Source organism: Calonectris borealis, chromosome 28 (genome assembly GCF_964195595.1).
Source record: "Calonectris borealis chromosome 28, bCalBor7.hap1.2, whole genome shotgun sequence".
NCBI classification, from domain to species: domain Eukaryota; kingdom Metazoa; phylum Chordata; class Aves; order Procellariiformes; family Procellariidae; genus Calonectris; species Calonectris borealis.
Genome location: NC_134339.1, coordinates 3,422,416 through 3,442,748, shown reverse-complemented (window position 1 = coordinate 3,442,748; position 20,333 = coordinate 3,422,416). Strand labels below are relative to the sequence as shown.

At 63.7% G+C, this 20,333-nt stretch overlaps 1 protein-coding gene across 14 annotated transcripts; it reads right to left on the bottom strand.

Moving 5' to 3' along the window:
* Positions 1–557: 557 nt before the first annotated feature.
* On the bottom strand, positions 558–19,007 carry TLE2 (TLE family member 2, transcriptional corepressor). Of its 14 annotated transcripts, none has more exons than XR_012677581.1 (20): positions 18,817–18,988; positions 18,641–18,738; positions 17,854–17,917; positions 16,151–16,195; positions 14,089–14,151; positions 13,783–13,857; positions 13,155–13,347; positions 10,998–11,014; positions 7,609–7,710; positions 7,255–7,299; positions 5,849–5,989; positions 4,678–4,819; positions 3,293–3,453; positions 2,947–3,023; positions 2,358–2,607; positions 1,930–2,177; positions 1,671–1,814; positions 1,435–1,585; positions 1,205–1,281; positions 558–1,132 (listed from the first exon to the last, which is right to left on the bottom strand). XR_012677581.1 is itself a non-coding variant. In XM_075175742.1 (20 exons), the coding sequence occupies exons 1-20, from the start codon at positions 18,838–18,840 to the stop codon at positions 1,025–1,027; spliced, it is 2,226 nt and encodes a 741-aa protein (XP_075031843.1). In that variant the 5' UTR covers positions 18,841–18,987; the 3' UTR covers positions 558–1,024. The 14 variants fall into 14 exon arrangements, 13 of the variants coding, with proteins under 13 accessions (XP_075031843.1, XP_075031842.1, XP_075031848.1 ...); XM_075175742.1 differs by having other exon boundaries at positions 1,671–1,818; positions 13,155–13,344; positions 18,817–18,987; XM_075175741.1 differs by having other exon boundaries at positions 1,671–1,818; positions 18,817–18,986.
* Between the last annotated feature and the right edge of the window lie 1,326 nt (positions 19,008–20,333).

Genomic DNA, 20,333 nt, shown 5'->3' with positions numbered 1-20,333 from the left:
GCGCTGGAGGAAGCGGTTTTTCGAAGGGAAATGAGATGTGAGCAGTCGGCGTTGCCTTATCGGTCTGGCTTCCCGCCAGAGCTGCCGTGGGGGAAGCAGGGTTGTTGCCGAGAGCCTTGGAGTGCGGCCCGCCAGCAGCGGCCACGGCGAGGGTTGGCAGGAAAGCGGGGTGCCGCCGGCTGCAGCACGGCGGCTGCGATGTGCTCCTGCCCCAAGCCCGGCCCGCAGCTGGGGCTGCGGCTGCAGCAGTGCCGGAGCTGGGGCTGCTGCGGCGGGCAGGCAGCCAGGGCAAGAAAGGCCTCGCCGGCGCTGCCGGCCAAGGGAGGGGCTGCTCCTGGACCACCCCCCCCAGCTCCGCTTGCCCAGGAGCCAGCCCAGCCTGGCAGCGCCGAGGCGACCCTCGCTCCGTAACCTGCGGAATGGGAGCAGCTCCGGCTTCTCGCTCCGCTGCAGAGCCCTGCGCCCCAACTGCCACCGTGCGAGGGGGCTGAGCCCCCGGCTCCATGGGCTACAGACGCCATTTCAGGGGATCTGGGTCCTGCAGCGAGACCAGCCACTCTTTTGTTCCTTTTTATTAGTAAGGGATTGAAAACACAGTTAAATACATTTCTTTACTGATAATTTACAGCTGTTTCTGCAGCAGAAAATGGGTGCTATTAAATCAGTAGCAGTATTTCAGGTGCAACACTATCTCAGTCACTCTTGGCCTCGCTTCGCTGCCCCGCCAGCCCCCCCAGTGCCTCCAGCCTGAGGGACAGACAGGCCCGAGGATGCCCAGACCGGCCCCTGCCCAGCTCGGGGGGACGCCTGGCCCCAACTCGCGCTCACCCCCAGCTCTCCCCTTCCCCTCTGGAAGCGGGGTGGGGGAGCGGCGCCGGTGCCCCGGCCTTGTTTTGGCAGCTGAAAGGAGAGGAGGAGGAGGAGGAGGGAGAGCAGGGCTGCGGGAGGGCTCCACCAGCCCCGGTGGCTTCGGACAAGGCCTGGCCCCTTCCCTGATGGACGAGGGACGGGAATGGACGGGGCCTCAGTACACCACCTCGTACACTGTGGCCTTCTTGTCGCCGGAGCCCGTCACGATGAATTTGTCGTTGACGGAGATGTCGCAGCTCAGCACCGACGAGGACTCTTTAGACTGAACGTGAGAGGCGAGAGGGGTGAGGGCAACACTCGGGGGCTGAAGCCGCCCTCATCTCCCGCCCCGTACCTGGAAGATGCTGGCTCCGTAGGGCGTCCGCCAGGCGTTCAGCAGGTTGTCCTTCCCCGTGCTCACGAACCATTTCCCTGGGGCAGGAGACAAAGTGGGTCAGCGTTTGGGACTCCATTTGGGGGGGCTGAGCATGGGGGGGGGTAACCAAAAGGACCCATCTGGGGCTGTACGGAGCCAGCCCCTGTTCTAAAGAACAAGCCCAAGCAGAAAACACAGCGCTCGCCTACCGCAGGAGGCGAATTTGAGGGAGAGGACGCAGCTTTCATGGAGGTGCAGCTGGTACTTTTCGGGTTTGGTCACGTGCAGGATCTCCACGTTGCTGCTCTCCATGCCCACCGCCAGCCACTCTCCCGTCGGGCAGTACCCCAGGGAGAAGATCTGGGGGGGGGAGAAGAGGCTCAAGGCACCAGCACGGCAGGTCCCGGCCGGCCCCACGCTGCTCCCAGCCGGCCCCAGCCCCTACCTGAGAGCTGAAGTCGTGCTGCTGCAGCTGACGCCCCTCCCGCAGGTCCCAGCACCGCACCGTGTTGTCCAGTCCCCCTGTCCACAGCTTGGTGCCGTAGTTAGAGATGTCAATGCAGCTGGCACCATCCGTGTGACCTTGAAACTGCCTGGGAAAGAGGGGGACGGAGAGGGCGAGGGCACGGCCGTCAGGGCCAGCACCCCCCCCCACCACCACCATGTTCCTACCCTGGGCCACCAGCCCCCTGCCCCGCGCTCACCTCACCATGGTCTGGTTCTGCAGGTCCCATACCACGATGTTGCCGTCGCTGCAGCAGGAGAAGCAGACTTTGGCGTCGGGGCTGATGGCCAGGGCGTAGCAGGCGGGGGCAGAGGAGGTGAGTTCGGCCTTGATGCGGGGCGTGGGGGCTGCCAGGTCCCAGATGGAGAGGGTGCTGGCCTCCCCCCCCACGATCAGGCTGCGGCCGTCGGGGAGCAGCTTGCAGGAACGGATGTAGTTGTCACGGTTCTGAATTGGGATTACGGCAAATGCGGCAAGCGAAGGAGCTGATCAGTGCGGGGTGGGGCGGGAGAGGGATCTCCTTTTCTCATCGCAGACATGAAAGGACCCTCTGTCCCCCTCCATTGTAACAGGGACACATTCCTCTTCCCAGCCCCCCCCAAATACCTTTCTGTTCCTCCTCCTTACCAAGCAGTCCAGCTGAGCCACAGCCGTCTTGGTGCCCGGCTGCCCCACGTCCCACACCTTCACGCAGCCCTTGCCCCCGGTGTAGACGTGCTGGGTGGAGCTGCTGATGGTGACGGCGCAGACCACCTCGCCGTGGGTCAGGGTGTGGAGCTGCCGCGCGTGGCGGGGGATGCCGGAACCGATGAGGGCGTCGGGTGGGAATGGCACCGGTTGCATTTGCCCGTCGGCGCTGACGTGGAAGGAGTAGGCGCTGGAAGGGAGCAGAAGAGAGGTCTGAACAATCCCTGCATGATGCCCGAGTGCAGGAGCCGACCTCCCCCATTAGCCACGCTCGAGCCAGGTGGAAGGTGTCTGGTGCACTCTGGCTAATGAGGGATATAATTAACCAGCTCCTTGTTACCACCAGCTGCCTGGAACAAAATGACAGCATTGGACTCAGAAGTGGAGACAAACTCCAGCCAGGCCCTGCCCGGTGTAGAAATGAGCCATGAGGAAGGACAACCCCTGCCCCCCGTGCCCACCCCGTGCTGCCCGCCCCGGCCCCTTGTTGCCCACCCTCCCTGCAGCCCCTGTGTGCGGCCACACTTACGGTTTCCCTCCAGAGATGGTGGAGAGTGAAGATGAGATGGTGGAAGCCCTCAGGTGAGGGTGCGACTCAAAAGCCACCTGCACATAGCAAAGGGCACATGATGAGCAAAGTGCCAAACCCCCAGGAGGGGACACGAAGGCTGGGCCTTTCCCTGCGTGCCCTGGTTCTGCGCAAGGTCCCCGCTTGCTGCTTCCTTTGTGCGAGCGACAAAGACCAAAATGGGCTCCCAAAGACAGAGCTACACACCCCGGCTTGAGCGCATTGCAGCAGCGCAGATACTGCACGCATGGGACACGCATGCCCAGGACAGCAGGGGACAGGCGGCAGAGCCAACACGGTGACTTACCATCGGGGACCGGCCGTACATCACGGCACTGCTGACCTGCGGCGAAAGGTGGATGCCCATGTACATGCTGGGAGCTGGGAGCTCCCCGTTGAGGGTGGCATGAGGCACCATTCCAAAGGAGGATGTGTAGGGGCTGGACATGCTCAGTGGGCTGCGGAGAGCTGCAACAAGGAGAAACCCGCTCGTTGGCCCTGGCCGGTGGGTGTGAGCGAGCATCACCCGAGGGAGAAGGGCATCTGGCAGGAGCCGGGCAGCAAGGGGCAGCGTCACCTCTGCTCCGGGCTCAGCCAAGCCTGGCATGAACCAGCGGATCCAGAAAGGGCAGGCAGGTCATGGACTGGGAGCCAAAGACCAAAGGAGAGGGGCAGCCCCTGAGTCCCGTCAGTCAGGGACCTGGGATGCAGATCCAGCACGGGAGATCAAATGGCTCCGTCCCTCCGAAGGAAGCACCACAGACCGGCTGCTAACCACAGCCACCCTCACCTCTGCTGCCAACGCCTCTTCAGTCTTGGCCAGGCCAAATTACTTGCAGTTGATGGCTAAGTGGCTCTACCTCCAGGGTTTCGATGGTTTATTGAAATCGATTCCAATTCAATTTTTGCTAAACCGTTGTAATTTTCTAGCCAGACAAGGGTTTAACGTCTCCAGTCCTGGCTCTATTTCTCCCTTGGGCTAGCTGTCCTCTTCCCATCACCTTCTGGCCAAGCTGTTCCAGAGACCTCTTCCCAAGGGTTCCCTAAATGTCTTCAAGGAAACTGAGGCAGGAAAAGGGGCATGATCCCTTCACCATCAGCCACCACTGAGCGCTCACCCCTCTCCCTTGTGCTTTCAGAAGAAGGTGGCAACCATTGACAGGGGCTTCTGGGTCAGCTGGATCTCGCCCAGGGTCTCTGCAGCATGCAGACCCTCACCCCTACGGAGATCCTCAGCTGCACAGGGAGACCGGCCACATCCCGGCCTCCTGCATCCCCGTGTGCCGGCGGTGGCGTTTGGCCACCCCTCCTCCCCCTGCAGCCAAGCCCTCGTGCACGTGGCTTCACGTAGCGACAGCAAAATGACAACTTGTCAACAAAACCCGACGATCTCCAGACAAACCCCCTGCCCCCCCCCACCCCGAACACCCATAGCGAAGAGCTCCGCGTCTCGCCACACCACCTCCAGCGGGTCTGAGCCCGCCAGGAAAGCGTCGGCACTCGGGTGCGTGGTGATTGCACATAGGTGCCCACGTTGGCCGTGGTTGACACGTTTGATTACGGGGAGCAAAACGGCCACCCCGGCTCTGCTGATGGGAGAGAACGTCCTGCCTCCCCCCCACCCCCAGCCCCACGGCACCGTCCGCAGCAGAGCACGACACCCCCCCCCCGTCCCTGTCCCCAAACGCTCACTGATGGTGTCGGTGGCAGGTGCCTTGGTGGGGGGCTGCCGGAGCAGGGCGGCCGAGCTGGGTCCGGGGCCGGGCGTGAGGGAATCGCGAGGCGGCGAAGATGAGGAGGGTTTGGAGGTGGGAGCGCTGGCTGCAGGGTCAGTCTGCACGGCGGAGGGAAAAGCAGCCTCAGCGGTGGGATCGCTGCCCAGTGCTGCAGGCCTGCCACCAGCCTCGGACCCCCCGCGAGGGGAGGGGGGCACCCAGAGGCACCGCTCCCAGACAGAGCTGGACGAGGATTCGGCTCCTGAACCGCGCTCCTTTCCTCCTTTGCCCCTCGTGCCCTTCCCACGGCGTGGAAGGCGCTCCCGTCCCCGGGTGCAAACACCCAATGCAAGCCCCGCGTCACCCCGAACAGCCACAATCCTGCACCCCTGCAGCACCCTGGCACGAGGCCGATTTTTCTGCTCCCTCGTGTGAAATCCCTGTAGTTCAGGGGGACTATCCCTAGCCTGCGCGGAGCAGGACCAAGAGGACGCCTGGGACGAACCGGCCTCTTCGATCCCCACAGCTGCTTCATTTCTTTCTTTTCTCTTGCCTTTCCTATTTCTTCCTCTTTTTCTGCCTGGGGATTTTGTCGACACCAGCAAAGGAAAAAAAAAATTAATAACAGAAAAGCTACGTGCTGTGCTGGCAGATTGCTCAGGGCGCTTTGTCTGCTCTAATCCGATTGCGCTGGGGAGCCACCGCTCGCTGCTCCCCGCGGCACCCAGCCGGCTCCTGACCCCGGGACGGTGGGGATGCATCGCTTCGGTCCCTGCGGTGGCTGGGAGGGCCGAGGAGCGGCAGAAACATCCCTCCCCCTTCCCGCACGCTGATGTTTCAATCTGAGCATTGGGCTGGTGCTTGGCAAGGAGGAAGGGAGAAAAAAAAAAAAAAGAAAAAAAAAAAAAAAGAAAAATCGATTGCTATGAGCAGCTCTGGGTAATCCTGCAGGCAGCCGGATGGAAAATACCTGCAGAGCTCTGCCTAGCAGATGATCAGCCTCCCTCCGAGGGCACAGACCTCTGCTCCCAGTGCTGGGCAGTCCAGCAGCGGGTACCAAACACTCAGCACTGGCATCTCCTCGCCCGCCTTTGGGCTGCGGCAGAGAAATTTGGCACCCCGGCCCCGCTGCCCACGCGCCTCCCTACCAGACTCTGGTCCTTCGGCTTGAGAGGCGGCGTGCTCCGGCTGGAGGCGATGGAGGCAGGGCTCTCGGGCATCTCCTGCCGGGCTGGTGGGAGCCGGCTGCTGGGTGTGCGGCTGGGGCTGCCGGGCTCCGACGGGGGGTCCTGGGGGAAGAAGAGGTCTCCGGGGAGCAAGAACCCCAGTGTTCCAGGAGGGGAGGAATGACAGGGGCCCCGGAGAGCCACCCCCGGGGCCGGAGCCCAGCAGGGACTGGCAAGCCCCCGTCTGTTCCCCCCTGCCCACCAGTCCCACGTCTGCCTGAGCGGCTTTAACGAGGAGCATCCGTTTAGAGGCCTCTGCTCTGCTCCCCGGTCCCCCGGATGAGAAACCTCCTTCATTTTTCTCTTTTAACAACATTAGAGGTGACAGCAGATTCAGAGGACACTGGTGGCCACGAATGCCTTCACAAGGAGGGACGGTGACCAGCACACCCAAGGAACTAAAAAAGGGCCTCTTGGCAGCCCCTGGACAGTATTTCAGAGCCAAGGCCACCCATCAGCTCTTGCACTCCTATAACCGTTCAATTAGGGCTGTGATTTTTATCACCATAATTATAACGATGAGCAGTTTTTCTAAAAGTGTCATTTTCTGCAGAAATCCCTGCTGATGTTCCTTTCAGGGCTTGTATTTTCTTGGGAAGTGGCAGGGGGGTGGGGGGGTGGGGAGGGAGAAAAAAAAAAATCACGTGTGTTGTCCATCCCCCCAAGTCTTCCAGGGGAGGAAAAAGGATGTCCCTGAAAACATCATCTCTGCCAAGAATAGCTGGGCTGGGATAGAGGACGGTTGTATCTGCCTTGGTGGTCAGGGAAGGTTGTACCAGAAGCGCCTGGCAGTTTGGTTGCAAGAGACTGAAATTCAGTGTACGCCCTGCTCTGAAACACGGACACGGGCTCAGTGAGTTCAAGTCAAGGCTGCTCTAAGGCCAGGCACCATACGTGACCGCCCGCCCCGGGGCCGGGCTGGCTCGGGGGTGCGCTGGAGCTCTCCTGCCACCTCCACGTGCCTGAGCTGCCAGCAGCAAGCCCAGCTCCCTGGGACTCCCGTCCCAGCTTATCGGCCTCCCCGTATGGGATGCTACCGGGAAAGGGGCTGAAACAGGATTGTGAAGCGGAGCCAAGTCTACGGCTGGCAAAGCTGAGCCCTGGCTGGCCCAACCTTCAACCTGGAGCACTGCGAATCGGAATCGGCCTTGGCTGGCACAAACACGTCGGGGCAGGGCTGGCACGCGTCCTGGCTGGCTGCTCCCACCCAGCAGCAATGACCCGGAGCCTAACAAACCCCAAAGCTCAGGAACCAGTGTCCTAAACCTGGTGACTACAGCTGGATACCCTGCAAAGGCTTCAGCACGTCCTTAAGGCTGTGGGCTTACCTCATCCACCACAAGGTTATAGTCGCTCTTGTCCCCATCGCTATCCTGCAAGGGGGGAGAAACCCAGAAAGGCTCGGTCAGGAGTGGGAGAGGCTGGACCAAGCTCTGGGCTCTGCTCCACAGGACCCCAACCAGCAGAGAGACCCCATTTTTTCCTGCACATCACTTCTCGGGGACCAACACCAACACCAGGCAGCAACTCAACCCTCTGGCTGAGGGACCTCCCCGAGGGTTCTTCATTTGGTTCGGTTCTTTTCAGAGGATTACAGCCCTCTGCACCCGGGGCAGGCCCAGAGCCCCCCGGACACCTCCAGGGTCCGTGCCCGTCTTCCGCAGCCATGCTCGTGCACTCACATAATGCCCAGGCAGGTCCTTCTCCTCCCGCTTCCGCTTCAGCCCCGTGCCTCCTGTCTGCTCCTCGTCCTGCAGGCTTTCGGGAGGGGAAGCAGAAACGCTCTGAGCCAGAGAGGGGGAGAGGAAGGCGTCTGAGCCGGCGGGAGAGCAGACAGCCCGTAAAGCCCTGCCAACCGCTGGAAAAGACCTCCCAGTGCTGCTGGCTGCCCCCCCGCCACCTCTGCAACCTGTGCCACAGCCGCTTTGGCGGGCAGGGGTCCCCTTCCCCCAGCAGGCAGGCGCCAGGGCTAGGGGGGGAGGCCCTGCTCTCCCCCTCCGCATCCCCTTGCTGGCGTCCCCTGCACCCTTGGCCAAGAGTCCTCTAAGATCCAAATGCACCTGGGGGCAGAGATGGGGTTTAGGCTGGTGCTTTAAACAAGGCTGGGGAAGATGCTTCCAGACGCCTGGGTTTTAGCCCAAATTTATCCATTCAGCTCTGACGGGGCGGAGAGGGGGAGCAGGATGGGGACCGTCCCTGCGGGTTGGCTGCCCACAATCTCCTGGCGCGGGCAGAAGGCAGATGCATTTTTAGGGTGCTCAGAGACTCACCCACAAACAGCCCCAACACGCCATCACCTCCCTTTCCCAGCTCGGCCCCAGAACGACTCCAAAGGGAGATGCCCTCAGCCCTTCCCCTCTCAGACCCACGCCCCAGCCCCTCCCCAGGGTCCGGTCCATCAGCCCATCACCGCCTCCCCCCAGCAAAGCATCTCCCTGGCTGGGCAGGAGAAAGAGGGAGAGAACAAAGCCCTGCCCAAAACCCCAAAGCCACGGGCTCCCCTTCCTTGCCAGAGCAGAGGGGTGGGCAAACGGGGCAGGGGGGCAACAGCCCCAGCCGGCAGATGAGCCCTGCTGGGACGGGGACGGGGGAGGACGAGGCCCAGCCGCTGGCACGCAGGGCTGCGTGAAGCCAGGAGCTGAGCGAGGCAGCATCCCCAGCGCGGCTGGAGAGCAGATCCGCCCCTTCGGGAGATAACAAGGCATGGCGGAGTGGAAAATCCCCATCGGAGACCTGTTTACTTCACCTACATCCTGCTGCTGCAGGAGCCAGCGGGCTGGGAAGCAAGGATGGGGCCGAGCAGGACGAACGCCTCTTCCCCGAGATGCTGCCAGCAGCCGCAGGGGTGTCTCAAATCCCCTCCCGCCCCCCACGCTCGCTGCTCGGAGGATGATAACGCAATCAAGTGGTGCTCGTGCAAACCAGAGGGACACCAGGCTGACACCGTTTACCGGAGAGGCTGCCCCCTCCCTCCCAGAGCAGCCGGGGTGCTTGGACCGGGGCGGTTTCTGGGGCACAGCTCCCCGACCTTCCCAGCACTGCTCTGCAGAGCCGTTCGTGCCAGGGGTCGGAGAGAAAATGCCCCATCCCAGGGCTCCCACACGGTCGATTGTTTCCAGCACAATAGAATTAAGAGCCTCAACACATACAACCCGGAGCAGAAAGGATGCTCCCTGTCCCCTGGGTGATCTCTGGAGGAGGTATCCGGGTATGTATGGGATCGCAGGGGGGATCCATCCTGCACAACACAGCGACCATCTCTCCCTCCTCCTCTCCCACCTGACTGCAAGCCTCTGAAGATCAACGCCAACGGCTCCCCAATAGAGGGGCTCGTTAACCCTTCTTTCCCCTGCCTGTACCAGGAGCTGGAGCTCTGGAGCTGCAGCCACGGACCCTGGGAAGAGAGTCACAGACCTGGGACTCAGGCTGGGGGGTATCTTAAAAGGGAGGACGAAGCAAAGGGTTGCAGAGGGACTGGCAGCACTGGGCTTCGGTAGGGAGACCTGTTCAGCTTGTTTCCTAAACTGGAAATTCCGTGAAAAGGAGAGAGCTGGTTATTTCGGGAGCAGCCCTCGACCTTTCGATCCTTGCATCAGCAAAGACTCTGAATTGAGGTGGCTCAGAACCTTCAGCTACAAAACCCCGATGCAAATACAGCCCATCCAAACCAGCAAAGCAAAGGGAACGGGGGCTACAATAAGCGGAGCCCCTTTGTCTTATATTCGCCCCTCAGATCTCCTGGACTCCCCTACATCCCTGCGCACACACATTCGCCACTTGGCTGCTCCCACCCTCCACACTGCAGGATTTACTGGATTTACTCTCCAACCTGCAGCACCGTGGAGTTCAAACACGGCTCTGTTCCACCTTAGACACGGCTGCATTTCAGCGCTGCCACCGCCACGCGTGTGTCAGCGGAGCAGATGCCAGCTTGGGTGCGGGAGCGGGTCTGGAGCCTCTGCACTCACACCCCAGGGCTCAAACTGGGTTTGCACGTGCAGTGCTGGTCACCAGAGGGACTGGTGCTGGGCCCTGCTCAGGGGTGACAGCAGAAGGGCTGGACACTTTGCCCTGGATAACCAAGGGTGGGAAGGCACAGCTGGAGGTGGGGCAGGGCCCCCTTCATTAGGCTGGCCTAGTCCTTGGGGAAACCAGCTCCACTGAGAAATAGGGATAACCCCAAAATTCTTCAAATCCAGAGATTTGGCCCAGTGAGGACCCCTGCGCTGCCTGCAGGAGAGGGCAGAGCTGTCCCAAGCCCCTCTCCCCACCTACCCCCAGCTTTGTGGCTTGCCCTTACCTCCTTGCCGTGCTGAGCCCTTGCAAACTCAGTACACAAGGAGCCTGTCACACCAATCACCTTGGGGGCAAACACAGCCAGCCTTGAAAGGTGACTCACGGTGGCAGGGGGAGACGTCCCCTGCCCTTATCCACCAAGCCGGGGAGGGAAGGTGAGGAAAGGAGCCCACACATCGGGAGAAATGAATGGGAGACCTGGAGCCCACAGCAGGAGAGGAGGAGAGCACCCTCTTGTACACCTTGTAGGGCTGTGGCGTACAAGGGAACAACAACTCTGCCCGCAGAGCTGCCTCCCCTCCCCACGGAGCCCCGAAACCCCAATCTGACCCAGGCGTGAATGAAACCCCAGTCCCTGCCGCTGCCTCCCCTTGTGCTGGAGCGCGGCCTCGCAGGCTGCCACCGGCCAGAGGACAGCTCGGCTACCTCTGGGCTGTTTGCTTTGAAAAGGTCAGGAAACGAAACATTCCTGGAAATCCTACCCCGAGCGCTTGCCAAGGGAGTCGGCTGCCGCGCCTGCAGAAGACACAGCCCCAGCTCCCAGCACCGCGCTCCCCCAAAGCCAACCCTGGGTGCCCTTCCCGCAGCCGGGCTCCCCCAGCACCCGCAGCTCTTCCCAGGAGCCGGCAGCCAGCTCTGCCTCCCGTCTGGATCACGCTGGAGATGCTCCAAGCGACTCTGGGGGCTGGCAGGGAAAGCCTCTCCACTCGCCCACGCATCGAGGCCAGCCGAGGCCACCGGCCCGGCCAGAGCCAGGCGTGCCGGCACCACTTACCCGGCTCGGGGTGCGCTCTGGAGCCCAGGCGGCAGCAGCAGGGAGAGCGTCCGGGCAGATCCGTGTCGGCGAGGAAGAGGGGAGGAGAGGAAGAGGCTGTTAATGCGGAGGCTGTGCCCCAAATACCCGGGTAGGGTAACACGGGCTGAAAAAAAAAAATCCCACCCGATTTCCCACTTTGCCCATCTGCAGCGGGGATTCTCTGCTGTCTAATAGGAGGTGAGCGCATCGGACTTCCTCAGGGAAACAGGGGGAATCGCTCTATCCACCCACCTACTTTCAAGAAATTCACTCCAGCTTTGGAATCTCTTCCCTGGACACGGCAACGGGTCCAAGGCTGCCAGGAGGGGACAAGCCGGCCAGCTGAGACCTCCTGAATCACCCCCATCCTATTTCCTTAGGAAGCCATGCTAAAAAGCCCTGCTTGGAAACCCTCCGAGGCTTTTTTACATGCACAACAAACCAGATCTGCCTCCCTGGGCTCAGGGAAGAAGTGCCAGGCATTTGCTACAAACCTAAGCATGGGGTTATGGGCTGGGGTCTGGCAACCCTCCCTGGGTTGATTTTTCACTCCTAACGATCGCATCAGCGTTCGGAGAGAACAAGCTCGTCCCAGTCTCCGCGGGCGGGTATCAGGAGATGATGGACTCTCCATGCGGGTCAGCACGAAGCCGGGGAAAGGGGAGGGAGAGGGACTGGGTGCCTGCCATCAGCACTTCAACCCTGGCTCAGCTTGATCCACACCAGCTCCGGCTAACTACGGCAGAGCACCAGGGATTAACCCAAGCCATATGTAGCATTTCCACTATTTTTTTTTTTTTTTTAAAGGAATTATTCTGGGTGCCTTCGCGCCCTCTGCCACGGCTGGATGCCCCTGCCAAAGAGCAGCTCCGGGCTGTGCACGGCAGGAGCTGCTGCTGGAAACCCGGGTCTCTAAGGGTTAAGGCAGGCACAGCATAGCTTGCTTTTATTCTCTTTCTGGAGTTTGTTTTTTCTCCTTCGGGGGAAGGCCATCCTTAAAGAAACACTGACAGAATGAAAACCGCAGACACCTGCGTACAGGGGCGCAGAGCAGACACCGACAGTTTCCTCCTGCTATTTTCACCCCCCCCCGCCTTGAAATCTTACAAGCAAAACCATTAGGAAAATGCAAAAAACCCCTCCACCGCCCAGTTTTGCTGTTACCCTTGGGTCCTGTCCCAGCAGCGTTTCCAGGCCCCGAATCAGGGACATGGGGAGCACCCGGCACCTTTCCCAGAGGAGTCTGCAGAAGGGCATCACTAACGGCTGCTGAATTTTACGGCCTGTTTCTGGTCCCTAGAGTTGCCCCCGCTGCCCGGAGCCCTCTCTCCGTGCCTCAACCTTCCTGTCAGCAAAAATACCCGACGCCCCGCGCTCTGCAGAAGGTGACGAGCTCGGAGCGCCTTCTCCTTCGTGCAGCCACCAGCAAAGCTGGGTGACGTTATTAATTTGACCCAGGCCTGCCAGTAGCATTCAGAGCACTGATTTAATGATGATTAAATATTGATGATGTTTGTAAAGCACTTCGTGATCCTGCTAGGAGGAGGCACCCATAAGGATGAGGAATTACGGCTATTTACGAGGCACCTCACACGCAATAAGGCTCCGTTTTCTAAATTTCTTGCCAGAGACCCGCGCTTCCCACAACTTCTACCAGGGGCTTGCAACAGTATTTTCACTTAAAGTCTCGGCTTCAGGCATCAGATTTTTGTGTAAACCTTGGTGTAAATAGAGGGTTTCTCTGTGGCGGGGATCTCACGCCCTCCCAGCTGCCTCGTGGAGGGGGGACCCTCACACACTGGAAATACCCAGGGGAGCAGGAAGACCCACGTGCCCGGCGCCCTGCTGCCCAGCCTCTGGGCTGCACACGCAGCCGCGCCGCTCCGCGCCGTCACTGCACGACAGCTCTTCCCCTGGTCAGAAATAGAGCCGGCCTCCCTGGGGCTGCAGATATTTAATTAGCTGGACCTGTCATTTGCAGTGCTTGCCTCTCCCCCCTTGGCCCCAGGGAGAAGCTGCCAGGCATTGAGGAGCCCTGGGAAACAGGCAGAGCAGGCGGCAGGATCCCTCCCAGCGCTGCCCAGCACTGCCTCAGCCCCTTCGAGGGCTCGATCCAGCTGCGCTTCTTCCCCTTACCTCTGTTCTCCCCATCCTGGGCCACTCTGTCCTCCTTGGCAGCCAGCTGAGACTGTGCCATCAATGCCCCCGAGAGGGCCAGGAGCCCCGAGGTGCCGCTGACCCCGCTCAGGCTAGAAGGCTGCATGCTGGAGGGGTGGGGTGTCAGCGGGATGGGGGATGCGTGGTGGGAGAGGTGCTGAAGCTGCTGCTGCTGAAAGAGAAAGAGCAAATGGTCCTCGATCCGGGAGGAGAGAGCCGCAGCCAGCCATGCCCGGTACCCCGCAGCTTCCCCGCATGAATTGCGAATGCAAAGCGCAATGGGATGAGACAGAACGCGAGGACAAGGAGGGGAAGCAGAGCTGCACAGTCCAGGTCACGTCGCCCGCCCCTTCCACCCAGGGCACCTCCAGTACCTCCCCGCTGCAGACGTGATCCCGACACGCGGCAGATGAGCCCAAGCCGTGGGCTCTGCCCTGCTCTGCCACGGCGGCGGGGGCCAGGGAGGATCCCAGAAGCCATCCACCGCCTTCGGGACGCAGTGGCAAACCCTCTCACCGCTTATCAAAGACCCTGGCTTCCCCCATCACCGCATTGCGTGGTCTGAACCCCCAACCGGGAAAGAGCCTTCGCCCGCAGCGGGACTCACCCCGACGATGCTGTTCAGCTCCCCCATGGTCACCTGCTTGGCTCGCTCCACAGCCTGCAGGACCTGCTGCTGGTGCTGGGAAGGAAGAGCACGGGGAGGTCACACCGTGCTCCCGGCCAGAGGGACCACAGCACCCAGCATTGCCCCAGCCGCAGACCCCGCTCCCACCCAGCCAGCCCAGGTACAGAGGTTTTTCCCCCCGCCCCGAACCTCCCGTTGTTCAGGCTGGACTCAGGTTCGCCCCTTCCCAAGGGCCTCGAGAGAAGCCCGAGCAGCCCGGTGCGCATCCCCTGCCTCCCCCCTTACCTCCTGCGTCAGAAAGGGAATAATCTGGGCGCAGATGGCACTCAGTCTCTTGACAATCTCTGCCTGAAAGAGGGAGCAGGTATCACCACGGCCGGGAGGGCTCTGAGCCCCGTCCCGTCCCCTCCAGCGGAGAGGAGGGCAGCCAAGCACCCTGCGGACCCGCTCCGTCTCTGCGGAGGAGACAAACGCTCCCCACTCAACGTAAATCCTCCTGCTGCCTCTGCCTCCCCGCTGGGATTTCCCAAGCTGCTGCCAAGGGCCCCCGGGGGCTGTGGGACCCTCCCAGGCTGTCAGGTTCCCCCAGGCACATGGGAGGGAACCCGACTCCTAAATCCCTCCGTGGATCCAGGCCAAGCCGAGCTCCGAATTGTCAGTCCCTTTTGCAGCCCAGCTGGCTTTGCTCAACCCAAACCCATCTTGGCTTTGTGGGCTGCCGCTCTCGCAGCCAGCGGGCAGGCTGGCAGGGAAGGAGGAGAGCCGAGCCGCCAGCGCTGGCAGCGGGCCATCGGCACGCTGCTTGCTCTCTCCCTGAACACGGGACTGGAAGCCAGGGGGAGAACAAGGGGAGGGGGACGCAAAATTCACACAGACGAATTCAGCTCTCTCTGCATCGCGCCGGCAAAGCCCTGCAAGGTACCCATGGTGGTACCTGCTCTGCCCTCCCCGCGCCGGCCACCCCTGCTGAAGTGCCAGGCCAAGCGGCAGCTCTCCCTGCTCCTTCCAGAGGGGGAGCGGAGGCACAGAGCACCCCCGAACCTGTCCCCTGCCGCAACGAAGCAATGCGGAGGACCTGGCGCGTCCTCTCCTCAGCCTGCGGTTATAGACAGACCCGCAGCCTGGCCACATCCCCACCAGGGTAAGCGGCATTTCCCAAGGGAAGGGGCTGTGGCTTCCAGCCCAGCCTCTCCAAAAGAAAACCAACACCTCCCGGGAAAAACTTCACCCCCCCCCCGCCGCAAATCCACCCTGGCACTGGCGGAGGGACTGGCTGCTCTGAAGTGTTTTCTCATCTCAGGTTTCCGACAATCCCTGACAGCACCGCAGAGAGGTCAAACCGCGCACAAAGCCGGCAAAGAACAAAGGGAACATTTACCTGCCGCGCTCAAAGGCTGCCTGCGCCCTGGGGAGCACGCCCGCGCCCACCAGCACCCCGGTCACCCGCAGGTCCCGGCTGCTGCGTCAGCCACCGCCCCGACGCCCATGCGGGACCCTGGGGGCCAGAGAGACCCCCCCACCCTCCTCCAGACCTCTCCTGCCCATGCAGAGCCAGGAGCCGGACTCGGGTGGGCCAGGGCTCCCTCTCCCCAACCACTTGGTCATCGCCTCTGTCACCCCGTGTGGCTCGGGCCACCCCTGGGTCCCAGTCCCACCCCTGGGTCCCAGTCCCACCCCTGGGTCCCAGTCCCACCGGAGCTCGGAGCACATGGGGATGGCAGGAACGTGCTTGCAGGCTCTACGACTCTCCCTGCTAACAAAAGGAGCAAACTCGGAGGGGCTGAGCCAGCTGGAGGAATATGGCAGTTGACTTGCCACTTTGTCAGGCATTGGTCCAAACTAATTTCCCTGGCAGAGAGCCCGCGATGACTAGATTGATAAATCTGAAGAGGGAAAGCAAATTAACGCTGGAACAAAAGGGGAACCAGGGAAGGGTGAAAACACTCCTCTGGCTTCAGGAAAGGAAAAGGGGATTAAAAAAAGAGAAAAGAAAAGAAAGACAATCCATTTGCCTCTGGGCTCCAGCTCCTGCTGTTTCCTCCACGCTCCCTCCTGCGTCTGGGGCCCCAGGGAACTGCTGTGGGCAGGGCTCAGGGCCAGGCTGGGAGAGGTGCTTTGGGACGGCAGGGAGGAGGCCCTGCCCCAAGGCACCCACCAGAACTCAACAACACGCACCCCGACAACTCTTGAACCCCCTTGCAGAGCAGCCCCTCGCACAGAGCCGTGCTACGTCTCCCGTGCCATTACAGCCACACGGGGACGAGGGAGATCATTTTCCAACAAAGTCTCCATCCTCGACCTCTTCCCCGCCATCCCCTGCTGCTGGCCCGGACCCCACCTCACTTACCTGCTTGTGCATTTCAATGTTCAGCCCGTAGGACATCTCGTAGTACTGAGAACAAAATCACGACACAGCCCGGGTTAGGAGCTGCCCAGAGCAACCGGCCCGTTACCAGCCAGGGGCTCGGCAGCCAGCCCGCCCCTGCTCCCCCCAGCCGAACTCCACCGCCGCTGCTGGGGGTCCCTGCTCCCCCCAGCCGAACTCCACCACCGCTGCTGGGGGTCCCTGCTCCCCCCCAGCCGAACTCCACCGCCGCTGCTGGGGGTCCCTGCTCCCCCCCAGCCGAACTCCATCGCTGCTGCTGGGGGTCCCTGCTCCCCCCAGCCGAACTCCACCGCTGCTGCTGGGGGTCCCTGCTCCCCCCAGCCGAACTCCACCGCTGCTGCTGGGGGTCCCTGCTCCCCCCAGCCGAACTCCACCGCCGCTGCTGGGGGTCCCTGCTCCCCCCAGCCGAACTCCACCGCCGCTGCTGGGGGTCCCTGCTCCCCCCAGCCCTTGAGAAACGGCCCAGACCCGTGACGCCAGCCTGGGACAAGATCGGGAGCGGCCCCGGTGTAGGATGTTTAATACCTGCGATGATTACACTGCAGCTTCTGCATTAGTTTAAGCTGGCGTAAATCAGCCCCGTTGCCCCCCACATCCCCTCCTGTCCTGGCCTGTCCCTTCCCACTCCCAACCCGGATCCGCTCCTGACGCAGCTGCCCATCCGCAAAAGCAAAGGTGACGTCGGGTTACACCTTCCACCAGTCGCTAGTGACTCTGGCAGTGGTGACAGCAGCAGATCCCCGGCCCCTCGCCCCCGAGGACGGGGAGAAGGGGACCAGAGGACCTGCCTTCCTCCAGCAAAGCCCATTTCAAAGGCTGCAGCCCACCTCTGGGAATCCCTGAGCCCCCCAGGGAAGGGATCCCAGCTGGTGGGTGACAGGAACATGCCCTGCGGTGCCGATAAAGCCTAGTACGCCCTTGGCCTCACGGACGGGGCTGTCATCACCCAGGGGATGGGGCTTGCCCAAGTTTAGGTCTGTTTGCCTTTTGGCTGGCATAATTTGGGTTCCCCCTTTCCCTAGCGGGGCCGATAATGTCAGGTGCTGAAGGAGAGGGAATGCTGCTCCGGCTCTGCAGTTCCCATCCTCTCCCCTTCCTTCCAGCAGCTACCCCGCCTCCTGCCAGGGCCGCCCGCAGAAGGCCTGGCTCGGGCTGGTGCCCGCGGTGGTCGGTGTCAGGGGCTATTAGCCCCGTGCTGGCAACCGCGGAGGGGTCCTGCCCTGCTCCTTCTAAAGGCAGCTTCCCCTTCCCCCCAAAACACTGGCCTTCGGGTATCGCTTCCGAGACACCCCTCCATTGGGAGAGAGAGAGGAAGGAGAGGGAGAGAGCTCTTAAAAGGCCAAACAGAAAAAGGAAAAATAGAAAATAAAAGAGACAAAACCTATGGCACAATTCCTGGGCTCAAGCAGCACCGAGCGGCAGCAGACATCAGCAGAAGAGCCAGCCGTTGCTAGGAATAACGATTAACTCCTTCCTAACTCACGCAACCCCCCAGCCCCACCACCCAGGCCAGACCCAGGCCAGGCACCCCCCTGGCAGGGGTGGCTCGGGGAGGCCGCTGGCCCATTTGGCCGAGTGGAGCCCCAGAGCCCGGGCCCTCACCGGAGGGTGGCAGTCAGGGATGCTCTGCGGGAGGCGTTGGGGACAGGGCAGGGGTAGCTCACCATGACATAATGTCTCTGCATCTCCGTCTTCTCGCTCACCAGCTTCTCACATTCCAGCTTCAGGCTGCAAAGAGGATCCACGGTTTTCATTCTCGGACCCACATCTCCTGGGGGTCCCCCCCCAGCGCCCACTTTCCATCCCGTGACCTCAGCAAGCTCGGCACATCTCCCACCTCCCCCCCCACAGTCTCATGGGGCCGCAGGGGTGTCCACACCCATCCCTAACTGGTGTTGCCATCCCTGGGGGACCCGAACCCCTGCGGCTGTGCTCACACCGCCCCCGCTCCCCCCCCGGGGCGGTCTATCGCACCCACCCGGTGCTCCGTTCCCGCAGCGCTGCTGCCGTCCCCTCCACGTTGCCCTATACCCAGCTCAGCCGGAGGAAACAAACCCTGGGTGGTCTCCCCCTTGGGGCCCCCCCACTCAAGACCTGGCGCCCCAATTCACGGCTTCATGCCGCCCCTCAGCCTAGACCCCTCTCCCATTCTTCCCCAAGCACTTTCACCAGGACCCCTGGCTCCATCTTCTCCTGCCCCAATTCACCCCCTGGTCTGCACCCCATCCTCCCCCGGGCCCGGACCCCCCTTCCTGACCTCCCAGTCCCCGTTACGCCCTTTCTCCGGATGCTCGCCTCCACCCCCAGCCCTACCTGACCCCCCGGCCACCTCCTGCCCCCTAAGCCACCTCGTCTCCCCACCTCCCCCCCTACACCCCCACCCAGAACAGGGGTCCCCCGCCCGCCCCCCCCCGTTCCCGAGGCTGCAGCCCCGCTCCGCCCGCCCCTCACCTGTGGTACTGAGCCTGCAGGAACTGAAATTCCTCCTTGATGCGATCGCAGATTTCCAGGACCGAGAACTTGAAGGGCTGCCCGGGCTGGAGGGGGGTCTGGGGAGAAACGGCCCGGCTGGCGGCTGTGGCTCCGCCGCCCCGCCCTCGCCCTGCCCCCGCCGCCCCGGTACTTACCGGGTGCCGTCCCTGCGGGAACATCCTGAGGACCCGGGCCCCCGCCCCGGCCCCCCCGCTCCCCTGCCCCTGCTCCCCGCCCGTCTCCCCGCCCCTGGCGGGGGAGCTCCCCGCGCCGGGCTCCGGGGGCGCTCGGGGGCCCCTCGCCTCGACGCCGGCAGCAGGAGGGCGGCCGGGCCGCGGGGTCCGCGCGGAGGCGGGGGGGCGGCGGCGGGGGCGCCGAGCGGCTCAGGCGGGGCGAAGCCGGCTGCCGTCGGGCGGGCGGGCGGGGGGGACGGCCCGCCGGCCGCGGGGTCTCCGCTCGCCCCCCATGGGGGCCGGGGGCGGGGAGGAGGCGGGAGCGGGCGGGCGGGAGGCGCCGGCGGGGCCGCGGCGGTCCCCGGCTGGCGGGGCTGGGGGAGCTGCCGCCCGGCCCCGCCGGCCCCGCGCGCCCCGTCCGCCGGCGCCCGCTTAAGGTGGCGCGTCCCCGCAGGAGGCGGGGGCCCGCGGGGCTCGGGATGGCGGGGGAGAGCGGCTCCGCCGCCCGCCCGGGCAGCACCGGAGCTCCCGCCCCGCCGGCCCCGTGTGCCCGCGGTGGCCCGGGCACGCCGCCTCGACCCCACGCTCCCACCTCGATACCGGAGACCGAGGGGGTCCCGGGGAGGGGCCAGCCCTGGAGCTGCTGCTCCGGGCCCGAACGGAACCACCCGGGAGGCGTCCGCCGACACGGCTGCCCCAGGCCTCCGCACCCGCCGGAGCGCCGCTCGCCTCCCCGGGCTCCTCGCTCGCCCCGGGACCCCCCTCCCGCACGTCCCCCGCCCGGCCCCACTCGGTCTCCGAGCCCCGGAGCCGGGCGGGGTCGGGAGCGGAGCCGCGCCGACAGTTCCCGGGGCATCCCCATCCCCGGGAGCGCAGCCGGCCGCCGCCCCTCCACCCCGCTCCGGGCAGACACGGCACCGGCCGCCGGCGGAACAGTGCGGGGGCACCGAAAGCACAAGGACAGCGCCCGGCCGAGCCGGGGACCCCGGGGGCTGCGGGACCCCGGTGCGCAGGGACGCCGGCTCACCGCCGGGCCGGGCCGGGGCTGCAGAGCGCGCAACGGCGGGGGGCCGGGGTGCCCCGGGGCGCGGGGGGGGGGGTGTCCCGGGGGGGTGGGGTGCCCCGGGGCGCGGGGGGGGGGGTGTCCCGGGGGGGGGGGTGTGTCCCGGGGCGGGAGGGGCCCCGGGGCCGCGCAGCCCCGCCGGGAGCGCGCTCCCGCCGCGCGCGGCGCCCACGGCGACCCCGCTCCACCTTAACCGGCCTCACAGCCCGCAGCGGCGGTGGCCGCACCTGCCATTGGCTGCCGCCGCGGGAGCGCCGGCCAATCGCCCTGCCTCGTTCCCACATGGGTTCGTGACGCCACAGCCCGGGAAGGCCAATGAGGAGTGAGCGGGCCGCAGGAGCCCCGGCGGAGGCGCCGCGGGGCACGCTGGGAGTTGTAGTTCGCCATTTTCCGCGCCGTGCGCGGCGGCGGCCGCCCGGGCCCGGCCCGTCCCACC